The following is a 12,415-nucleotide window of genomic DNA, read 5'->3' on the forward strand; positions in this document are numbered from 1 at the left end:
ACCAGCTTTACTGTATTTTTTAAAAAAATCTTTATTCTTATAATAACTATTTGGGTTTTTGGCCTGGTTGGAGCTTGTTTTTGTCTTTTTTTTTTTTTTTTTTTTTGGAAGTCCAATCTCCACGTTTGCTTTTTATTTTAAAGGGAAAGCCTTAAAAGCCTTTTCTTTTTTTCCTGGCATTTTTTGTTCTTGTTTTATCTACCCTTTTGGTTCATTTTTATGCAATTTTTTTATATTTGAGACCTTTCAATTAGATTAAGGTGTTGAAGAACCTGAAGAATTTTTCCCCTTCTCTTGTTTTTTTTAAGTCTTTTTCTTTATTTAACTACTGATTGGATTAAGGTTTACAAGAACCTGAAGAATTTTTTGTCTCCCCCCCTTTTTTTAATTACTATTTGGCTTTTTTCCTCTCTACCATTTTTATTTTTTACTCTGAATTATAATTGGCTACTTCACAATTGGATTAAGGTTTAGAAGAATTTGAAGATTTTGAATTGTTTAAAATGAGTAGGAAACTTACAGCTCCTGGATCCTCAACTTCTACTTCTGCCTCTCCACCATCTGGAGGACAACGTTCAATATAGACAATGTTAAAGCAAGAAAAAGAACAAGAAAAAGTGACTCTACAGATGATTATGCAAGGAATCCAAGATATTAAAGCAAGATCAGAGACTATTGAAAAGAGAATAGAGAACATCAAACAAAGAACAGGGAAAACTGATGAAAAAGTGGAGAACATTCAACAAATGATGTCGAAGTATGACGAGAGATTCCAAAAAATCGAAGAAGATAAACAAAGAGACAAGAAGATTGGAAACATTGATAACAGATTAACTGTGGTTGAACAAGATAAAAGTGATATGCTGAGATGGGAGATGGACAGATCAGAATTTTATCTTAGATTTCAAAACATAGAGGAAGAAAAAGGACAAAATCTAGCTGAGATAATGATAGAAATATTGGTCGAAGCTTTGGAAATAACTGAAGAGAAGATGATTGATGGAATAGATGAGGTATATCGAGTCTTTACAAGATATGCGATGAGAAATAGCTTACCAAGAGAAGTTCATATTAGATTTACAAAGAAAGCCATTAAAACGCAAATATTGCAAGTGGCAAGAGAGAAAACATTGAAATACAAAGGCAAGGAGATTGAGCAAATACCCAGAAGAGTGAGAGAGATGAGAAGAGAATACCGATTCCTGGCTAAAATGCTACTTAAAAAAGAGGTGAATTATAGGGCTGATTCCAGAAGGGTTAATGTTCACATGGCAAGAACAGAGACATAGAATTGATTCAATTGAGAAAGCAGAATTATTTTATACAGAATTTTTTGGAAGGAAAGAGGAAGAGGCAGAAAAAGAAATCTCACTAATTGAATTCCAAGAAATGGGGACTGAAAAAGAAGAAGGCGCAGTAGGTGGAAAGGAGGGAGCCAAAGAACAATGTGAACCAAGATCTATGAGAGCTGCTAAACCCAACTATAAAATATAACCATGGAAAAGAAAAAACTGATTACAATTAATATAAATGGGCTTAACTCGCCCGCCAAAAGAAGGAAAACTTTTCATAAATTAGAGAAATTAAAATTTGATATAATTTGTCTACAAGAAGTTTATATTAAAAAACAATATGAACAATTGTTGGTACAGCCAAAATTAGGGAAAATATTTACCTCCTTGACCCAATGTAAGAAAAGAGGAGTGGTTTTATATATTAAAGAGACCACCCCAGCAAAACTGATTTATACTGATGAAGATGGAAGAGTACTAATGGTGGAAATAATGGACAATAATATGAAAACACTCCTGATTGCAATCTATGCTCCGAATGACAAACAAGAAGAATTTTACAAAAAATTGCATATGAAAATAATTGAACTGGACTATGCCAAAATAGTTATGGGAGATTTTAATGGTACTGTAGACAATAAATTGGACTATACAGCAACAACAACAAAGCAAAACAGAAAGACTCTCCCAAAATCCTTTTTTAAAATGGTTGATGAATTAAACTTAAAAGACACATGGAGAGAAAGAAATGCTAAAACTAAACAATATACCTTCTATTTAAATAGACATTTATCATGGTCCAGAATAGATATCATATGGATGTCAACAGAATTAATATCTAATATTCAAGAAATAAATATTGAAACAAGTACTTGGGCAGACCACAATCCAATGACAATTAAATGAAAAGGACAAAAAAGAAGATCGAGATGGACATTAAATAATACTATTTTAAAGGAAAAAGACTTCACACAGTAGATGGAGAAAGAATTGGCCTTTTTCTTTAGAGAAAATAAAGAAGAAGATACATCAATTCAGAATGTATGGGATACAATGAAGGCATATGCTAGAGGCTTGATAATAGACTATACAAGGAAAAGGAATACTAGGAAAAGGCAAGCCTCTAAGGCTCTAGATGATGAGTATAACATACTTGAAAAAGAGCTACAGAAAATGTCACAGAAAAAGGACATTAAGCTAAAAATGGATATAATTAAACACAAAATGGGTCAAATAGAGAAAGAGGAATTAGCACAGAAAATCAGAGATGCTAAACAGAACTACTTTGAAAATGCAAACAAATCAAGCAGATGGTTAGCATATAAACTGAGAAAGGAGAAAGAATCAAGGAAAATATTGCAGTTAATAGATGATCAAGGCCAAGTTTGCCATGGTAAGTAAAGAGAAGAAGGAAATCATTCGAGACTTTTATGGGAAATTATATAAGCAAGAGAATATTGATGAAGAAAGAGTTAAGCAGTATTTACAGAATGCTAATTTACCCAAGATACCTAAAGAGACTGAAAAAATGTTAGAAAGCAATATAACTATGATGGAGTTAACTGAAGCACTTAAGAAGCAAAATAATGGAAAGGCACCAGGCCCAGATGGACTCCCGGCAGAATTTTATAAAACATTACAAGAATCATTGAATCTCCCATTGCTAGAAGTTATGAATGAAGTTATGCTAAAGAAGAATCATGGTCAGAAGCTTATATTACACTTGTTCCAAAAGAGGAGGCTGATCCATTACAAATCAAGAACTATAGACCTATTTCGCTACTAAACGCAGATTATAAAATTTTTGCTTCAATATTGGCAGAAAGACTTAAAAAATACTTAAATAATTTTATCCATCCTGATCAAAATGGATTTCTGCCAAAGAGACAAATTAAAGACAATATGAGAGTAATCCTGTTAATGAAACTGAGACCAGTCCTTTGTGTAGGAATGAATCTGTAACCTCCTTGATCACATTCAGACATCTTATGTACTTGATGTTAGATGATTAAAAACCTCCTAATAAAAAAACCACATATTAATTAAATGTATATGCTCATACTAGAGGCTGATTAATGACTTTAAAGATAATTTGTACTACTACAACAATATACAATTCTAGAAATAATGTATGTTTACTACAGCATATAATTTGTTATGTCCTGTAAGAACAATATATAATAATTATTAGCCAGGAGCCAGTGATACTCTTTTAATTTTATAGGCTGGCATTGAGATGTATATTTTAAAGTGTACTTTTTAAAATACCTGCACTACAGTGACACTCAATCTCCCAACAGTACCCATAGCTCCTCCATATTGTAATTGCTGAGCTGCCTGAGCATCTAATTGGATTTGTTGTTGCTGCTGCGTTGGGGTGATACGAAGGAAATCTTGAGGAAGTTCGCCAATATATACCTATGGAGGAAAACACATAATCCAGTTAGATAATGCCCGCTATCCATCCAACTGCCCTCTTTAAATGTATCTATTTCTGATATTCCATTCTTTTCTGCTTCTAACCATTCTTTATATTTCACACATACCATATCGGTCAGATCTTTAACGTGATCCCTCTGCAAATAATTCTACCTCATTTTATTTTAGAACAATTTAATATATAAGTAAGCATACTGCAAATAGAACACTAACTGCCATCTTAATCAATATATATTGTCTTTGTTTAGCAACTGCTTCAATAGAGGTCCACTCACAATTATAACTGTGAGAAAAAAGTAAACTTGCAACCGATGCATATATTTACAACATTTGTAAGGTCTCTCTCTTAATCATGTGTTTGCCATTACAGTATTGCATTGCCCTGTTGCTGATCTGCTTTCCCCTCCTCACCAAGTGGAAAGACTGCTTAAACATCTCTTCCTGAGCTGCTTTTCTCCACATCCCTAAAAAGTACTAACTGCAAGTTAACAAGCTCAGCTCTATGATCTTAATTAGTAGATTAGAGTCCTCTGGCTGATAGCTCAAGAATGCTAGGGAATCAGCCAGTGTTCATGAATTTCGTTTGTGTATTTCCAACCATGTGCCTGCTCACTCGCTTGTAATCCCTTCCTCTCCAATCAGTGTAAATACAAACATTAATTTCCTTCTTGCTACTTATCCCAGTACCAGGATGAGCATTCCAAACAGTGGAAGCCTGGATAAAAAGGGCTGTAAGATTTGCCCTTCTACCTGACTTCCTCATGAGTCAAGTTCTGGAAACATACCATGCCACTTGGGCTCATCCAGTTGTTTGAGATTGGTTCCTTCTGATACTATAAGTATATTCAGGGACAATTTTTTAATAAATCATTTTCAAGATTTAGTATTATCCTGGGTCTCTCTGAATGTTCTCATTCTTTGTTATCCATCCTGCAAATTCTAAAATTAAGCATTAACACACAGTTTAATAGCAACACAAATATAACCTGCTCTTATTTTCACTTGCTTACCCCATACCAAAATGTCCTCAATGAGAAATAATTTCAATTAGAAAGAAGTAAAAGTAACCGACCCAAATTCAATTTTGCATCATTATCCTGGGACACATATATTTGCTTTCATTTGTAAATTATTTTATTTTTAAAATAACAGAAAAAGAACACAAGAAAGAGCAAAACACAGATACATGCATTGCCAAAAAAAATATGTAACCGGTGATTTAAAAGTGAAAAATACAATAGAAAAAAATAAAATGTATGATGTGTCAATAGTAAAGTTACAATGTAAATATCCAAGTGAATGTATGTGTACGTGTATTTTTCTAACAAATATATAAAACTATTGTACTTTTTAAAAACCTATTCTATTACATCCTATATTTCATTCTACTTGTCCATACAGAGTTTACATCTGTAGGGAATCTGCTCATAGTGGCATATATAATCAGCTCAGGATTGAATGAGGCCATATATTTATCTTTCCAATGCATTTATCTAGGATTACTAAAAGAAAAAAAATCTATTGCCATCTAAAGTTAATATCTAGACTTTAGAGATTTTACATCTGAGAGTATAAATACTGAAATTATCAGTATTTTATAAATACTGAAATTATGTAAAAATAGTTTAGGTCTTTCTTCCATGAATGATCTTTCCTTTTCTTTCGAATTAGAATTGGGTAACTTTTTAGGTCCACTACATTGCATTATCTGTATTAAACGTAATGTTATAGTATATCATATGTCATCTTTAATTATCAATGAAGCCACAAACCTCAACCACTGTTCATTAAAAAAACAGAAAAAATACATTCTTAAATTATCTACAGACCTAACAAGTGCTATGATATTTAGTGATTATATGGAGTTGCAAAGCATGACTATTCATTCACTTGCCAAAACAATGTTATAAATGCTAATGGCAAAGAAAAAAAAAAGGAAGTTATGAACACTATTGAAAATAGTCATTTCAGGTATGGGTGTTTTATATTAAAATATGGATCTGATGATTATGGAACAACTGAGCAAGTAGCATACCTCGGGGGTGGGGGGGAATGCATCTTTGAATGACAAGTGGAACAATGCAATTATTTTTCTTGTTCCTCTACATAGGTAAGTTCTTGACTTGTGACTGAGTCGCTTAGACCAGAGGTCTTCAACCCCTGGGCTGCAGCCCACTACTGGGCCATGAACCGTTCGGAACCAAGCCATGGAAGCAGTGGGCACATCCACACATGTACAAGCGGCAGGCAAGCACATGTACATGCGCTCCATTTGCGTGAGCGGTGGGTGCACATGCCCACCACTCATGCAAATAGAGCTGCATTCACCCGCTTGCCAACACTCGTGTGAAACCATCCCTTCTCCCCCCCTCCCCACTGGTCCACAAAGCCAGAAAGGTTGGGGAATTCTGGCTTAGACAATGACTATGAGCAAAAAATGGAAAACAGCAGTGAAGGAGCAAGCAAGGAGCTGTAATTGTAGATTTTTGTTGTTCAATAGTCAGTGAGAAAAGTATGAATATGAAGAAGCAAAAAAAATTTTTTTTATTTGCAAAAACAACTAATAAAGTAAAGACTGGATTATACAATGACTTATCCCGATGTAGGATTGAAGAAGGTTAGTTGTGGGAAGTGATAAGAGCATTATACGATAGAACTAATATCTATGTGAGAATAGAATCCTTAAGAAGTGGTTCAATATTAAACCAAGGATAAGTGATGCCCCTCAGTTGATAAGTTTAGTTTGCTTTATTGTCATTGCACCTCGTACAATGAAATCGAACACCATCTTCAGTGCACATCATGATCATGACCATGAAATAAACACACACACACACATCCTTCACACATTGAACCAGAAACCCCCGACACCGCACCAACACTGTATTATACAGCAGAATTCAAAAGAGCTACTGCCCTGGGATAGAAGCTGTTTTTCAGTCTATTTGTCCTTGTTTTTATTATTCTGTACAGTCTGCCAGATGGCAATAGTTCAAAAAAAGAGTTCTCAGGATGAGATGGATCCTTGAGAATGTTTTGAACTTTCTTAAGGCAGCGGGAGCTATAAAGCTCTTCCAAAGAGGGGAGAGGGCAACCCATGATCTTCTGGGCAATGATATTAACCCACCGGAGTGCTTTCCTATCTGCCACAGTGCAATTGGCAAACCATACAGAGGTGCAGTATGTTTAAATGCTCTCTATGGTGCAGCGGTAGAAGGACACCAGCAGTTTTTCATTCAGTTGTTGTTTTCTGAGAAGTGTCAGGTAGTATAATCTTTGCTGGGCCCTTTTGACCAGGACTGCAATGTGGGCACCCCAGGTCAGGTCCTCTTTTAGGGTAACACCCAGAAACTTAAAACTGGCCACTTACTCCACTCAGTCTCCATTGAAGATTGGAATCTCCACTGATTAACACATTAATGGATAAATATTCATGTAAGGAATGCTCCTGGTAACATTAGAACTGTGGTGATTAAGGATGTATATGTATGTGCACTATTGCATGACAATTATGTCATGTTCTTTGACAGCTGCCAAAACAGAAAGCAGTTCTTTTCTGAGCACAATTCTTAGGGTTCGCTTTGCAAAATATACAAGATGAAAAGAGTATGGGCATAAGAATTTCAGCAACTGTACTATATTCAGTTTAGGTCCAATATATCCCCATCTACATTAAGCAAGGACTTTTCTTTTCCACAGTTTTTCTATAAACCAGTGAGGAGGCCAGTATCTTTATCAGTAACAGACAAATTTGTAGTCGGTTGTTCACATAAGTCTGATTGAATTTTCTGGGAACCAACTCAGATACTGAGAATGATGTACAATGATAGTTAAATTTTATTGTACAAGAGGACTGGCTAGGGAAAAGTATTTATAAAAACCAAAAATGGTTCTGTTTTATAAAGTGAAAATGAGTGTCTGCAGGTTAAATACAATGCTGGCAAGTACAGTAAGAGGAACAAACATTATGGGGAAAATGGGGAAATGGATTTAAAAAAAATTAAGCTGTGCAAATGTTAGGAAAAAGATCATGAACAGAATGTCGAAGAATGAATGTCAAATAATGAAAAAAATCTGCACATAACATTATGCTTAGTTCTACTAAAGTGAGAGCTGGATATGTCCCACAAAACCTAAAAGCTGAATGTAGAAGTGTATGTGGTAAAATAAGAACAGAGGAAGTCAATGGTGAATTGCTGCCCAGAGCTTCTTGGATAGATGGGTATTCATATACACTAGATTAATTTATAAATATATAATGAAAAAGTGAACAGGTTAAAAAAATGGAATGGATGATACTGATGAAGCCAATGCATAAGATGTGTGGATGTGTAGAAGCCAGGACAGAACGGTATGAATAAGTTTAATGATTGTTTTCATATAAACTAGATTTAATCACTATTTCTTATCTCAGGCCTTTACTTGGTCCACTATATTGTATTCAAATCTGAATCACTATTTCTTAGCAAATGTGAATCACAAGCTGATGAATGAACCTATCTGTACTGTTAGGACTTCTTATGTATCTTCAAAGAAACAAAAGCATAACCTTTATGTGTTTTAAATATTCATATATGTTTCCCCAATGAAATGAAGATGTTTATATTTCCCTAAATACTATTTTTGTGTGTTTGTGTGCCTTCAAGTCACTGCTGACTCCTGGCAATTGTCTTGACTTGTTTCTGTAGTTTTCTTGGCAAAAATTCCAGAGGTGGTTATCATTGTCTTCTTCCTAGGGCTAAGAGAAAGTGACTAGCCGAATTGCAAGACCAAAAACCCAGAAGCGGAAGTATAAGTAAAGAAAATAAAAATGTGAGTCAATATGCTATTCTGCACTATTCATTTATTGCATACCTCTATTTATTTATTTATTTATTTGAGAAGCCTAAAATGGTACTTATAAGGCAGAGTTCCCCAACCTTTCTGGCTTTGCAAACTGGCAGAGTGGGGTGGAGGAGAGAGGATGATTTCCTGCAAGTGGCTGGCAAGCGTGCATGTGCAGCTCCATTTGTGTGAATCGAGCACACGTGCACACACTCACCCACTGACACAAGTGATGATACATGTGTGCATGTGCATGCTTGACCACTGTTTCTATGGCCTGGTTGCAAACAGCTCACAGCCCATTGATTGGGGACCTCTGCCATAAGGAATGCAGGATAACACAATACATTTTCTTCTTGAATATATTAAATAGAAATAAAAAATGCAGTCAGACATGAGCATTATCAAGGACCAGAAAGCATGAAGATGGAATGAAGATCAACTTTGAATCAACACCTTTTTTAATTAAAATGCTGACAACCAAATTCATTTCTCCTAGTTTCTTCCAAATAAGAAACATTTTATTTGTTTATAGTACTGATATCTGGGGTCCTAATATCTGGTATAGGGCTATGCTGTTTGGTATTTGTGAATTTACCTATGGACTATGATTTGCTAAATTTAGTCCATTTTGGTTCTCTTACAGCCAAATCAAAGTCAAAGATTGAAATAACTACCAGCAAATTGGCTTTCATTATTATTTCCAATGGGGAACAGGGCAGAAGATTTTTTAAAATTGTAACTTTTCAAAATTTAAAATACTTCAATACTTTTTATAAGACAAAAATCAAGGAATGTGAATGTTCCGAGATCCTAACCTCTTTCTATTTTTATGAAATAAACTTTATATATTAATATATGATTAGAAAGGTATCAGTTCAGTTTCTACTTAAACACATTCAATGAAGAGGAAGCCACCATGGTTCTGGTTAATTGATGTCACTGTCAGACTGCAATTACTATTTTTTATCATTTAATTGAAATATATCTTCCTATAACTTAAGATCATTATTTTGTCTCCTGCTGTGTAAGGGAATAAGATTTTCATCTTTTTCAAAGTGGCACATCTCTTCAGATGGCTGGAATACTACAATATACTCCTTCAGTTATCTTTTATCAAGGCTGAACATGCCGAGTTTGCTCTCTCTCTCTCTTCTCATAAGACTTAGTTTCCAGTCCTCTGATTGATTTTGGTTGTTCTTTAAATTGTTCCAGTTTGTGTGAATACTTTCTAAAACGTAGTACATAAAACTGGGCCCAAGAGTTAAGGAAAGGTCTGGACAATAAATTCTTGTGATTGTAATATTCCTTAAGATTTGGAAACTGTACATTTGTTGAGCAAATTTGCATTTGCTTTTTTCCAATACACTATTGCCAAGCAGGTATCCCTTTTTGTATAGAAAGGGGATCAACAGCTTGGTGACAGTACATTGAAAAAAAGCAAATATAAGCAGAAGAAATATTATGGCATTTACATTTGTCTCTATTAAAATTAATTCAGTCATTAACTTTCTATCAGCAATATCTTCTTCATGTGTATTTCTATCCTCTAGAACTGTGTTTCTCAACTTAATAAATTTAAGACATGTAGACTTCAACTTCCAGCATGCTGGCTGAGGAATCATGGGAGTTGAATCCACCTAATTATCCAGGATGAGAAATACTGCTCTAGAGCAGGGGTGTCAAACTCATGTTTTCACGGTGGTGTCATGTGACATATCAGAATTTTTTTCCCCTTTGCTAAACCAGGCATGGCATCTGGCCCACAGCCCCGAGTTTAACAGCCCTGCTCTAGAGTATTAGGTAACTTACCTAGGTATGGGTCATTTACAAATCTACTAAGTATTGTCACCATCTTTTCAACCCAAGTAAAATCCTAAAACTTGAGTTCGTATTCCATTGGAATCTGAAGAAAACATGTTGCAACTACCTGTGACGAACACAATACAGAAGCCTGATGTTGGCAGATAAGATTCTGCAGAAACATTGCTGCAACTTTAAAAGCGCAACTACAAGGACGTGAGAAAATACCCGAACAAAGCTGAATACCATACATGTAAGTACCTGCAAAAACTTAAGAAAATATGTATGTATGTATGTATATCCATAGATATATGTGTGTGTGGTGTGTATTCTTAACATATCCATGCTGACTTCTAATAATCATTACCATTTTAGTTAGATGGATTCTATCTATTCTACAATCTTCCAATACATCCTTTTAAAAAGACATACAATAGGTTGAGCAATTCAATCTCAAAATAAAGCCTACACATAAACGAATCCTTAGTAAATAGTGAAGATATAAAATTATACATACAACCCTTGTGGGGGGGAACCCTTCCCATCCCAAATGTTTGAAAAGATAAACTGTCCCTGGGATCATCTGACTATTGTCTATAGATGAAACACATGCTTCTGACTAAGCAGAAATAGCTGAAACACGGTACTTTATTAGCAAAGTCAAAAATACGTTAATGCAATAGCCACAAAAGAATGTCATTACAGCCAAACTCTATGACTGTCCTGCTCAGCAAGTGAAAGAGATAGAAGCGCGACAATATTATCCTTTTTTAAATCAAGGATTTCTCTTTTGGAAATTTGTTTTACTCTTTGAGAACACTCTTGGGTTCATAGCACGATCATTTACTACGGAGAAAAATCTCGGCCTGAAAAAGCCCGAAAAGTTAGATCAACCAACCAACAGGCTGGTTTTAATTTTTAAGAGCTTTTCATGTTACGAAGGCCCTCACTCAAGCTCTTTTGGGGGGGGGGGTTCCTCGCCCCCCGGACCAGCTGAATTTTGCCTCTGGAACTGACTCTAGCCCGGGTGACCTCTGACTCCACCTACCGTTCCCAAGACCATCACGGCCCTGGAGCTGTCCGTCCCCACCCTAGCCGCCTTTAGGGACAACCAGGTTATCACAGCCCGCGCCTAAGCGCTCACATAATAGGAAAAAGAGAACGGAAGAGCCCCCGGACACATCCCCATGACATTTCCCTCTTATCCCCTTCTGAAGATGAGCGAAATGGGAAAGTCCCCGGATCTTCAAGCAAACACGACTCACCGGGCCCCGCTGTGTAGTAACGGTGGTCGCCATGGCACCACCCGCAAGATTTCCTTCCGCCCTCGCAGATCGGCCGATGTTCCAAACAGGAAAACTCGGCCGATTCCCCTTCGTCTCTCTCTCTCTCTCTCTCGCCACGCCCCCAAATCCACCGCTATTTAGCACTGCGCTTGCGCCAGAGCTCTTTTGTTAGCCGGCGCCGTTAGGCGGCCCGCTATGTAGCCAGGCGCATGCGTCAAAAAAGAGGAAATTCCGGTCTTAACAACCATCGTCCTTTCCTCGGTCAATTTCCACCGGCTTTTGGCCGGTGACGTCGAGCTCCCGTGATGTTTTTTTCTGAGGGAGCGCGGGACTAGGCGAGGATTCACACCGAGGGGGAGGGGGGCTCGCTCGGGATCTGTCGAACGTGATGTACGCAATCCAGCCGTCGAGCTAGTCGAAATTATTTGAACGTTTCAAGCCGTTCGACTTTCTGCTTCGCCGTTATTGAGGTCACGTGCCTAAAGCAACCAGCTTCCTCAGCTTCAGACCTCGCGAGTAGACGACCAGGGTCCCGTTGCCTTGACGACGGGAGTCATCCGATTGGTTGGCAGAACGGGGGGCGGGAGGGGCAACATTTTAACGCTGACTAAAAAGTTGACACGAAGGCGATGCTTTTTATGGGGGGGGGAGAGAGAGAGGTATTATTGATATTGGCTCCCCCCCCACCGTTTTTCCCCCCGGGATTTTCAGCCACTGCCTTAGAATCGCTCTTCATCTTCCAGTCATTCCCAGAAGGGAGATGTTATAGGC

At 36.7% G+C, this 12,415-nt stretch overlaps 1 protein-coding gene across 3 annotated transcripts in view; it reads right to left on the reverse strand.

Annotated features, from left to right (window-relative positions):
• The window catches only part of TOLLIP (toll interacting protein), a 34,534-nt gene extending 22,378 nt beyond the window's left edge, over positions 1-12,156 (reverse strand). The window contains exons 1-2 of one of the 3 annotated variants that reach the window (XM_026706594.2): positions 11,624-12,156; positions 3,561-3,710 (exon numbers count right to left, since the gene is read on the reverse strand). In XM_026706594.2, coding sequence (XP_026562379.1) covers positions 3,561-3,710; positions 11,624-11,656 — 183 coding nt within the window. In that variant the 5' untranslated portion in view covers positions 11,657-12,156. Of the gene's footprint in view, positions 1-3,560; positions 3,711-4,473; positions 4,607-11,623 lie in introns of those variants that run through there. The other 2 variants (XM_087920977.1, XM_087920979.1) reach the window with 2 other exon arrangements.
• Positions 12,157-12,415: the final 259 nt, after the last annotated feature.

Source organism: Pseudonaja textilis, chromosome 1, assembly GCF_049901715.1.
Source record: "Pseudonaja textilis isolate UNSWEBS1 chromosome 1, rPseTex1.2, whole genome shotgun sequence".
Classification (NCBI taxonomy): Eukaryota; Metazoa; Chordata; class Lepidosauria; order Squamata; family Elapidae; genus Pseudonaja; species Pseudonaja textilis.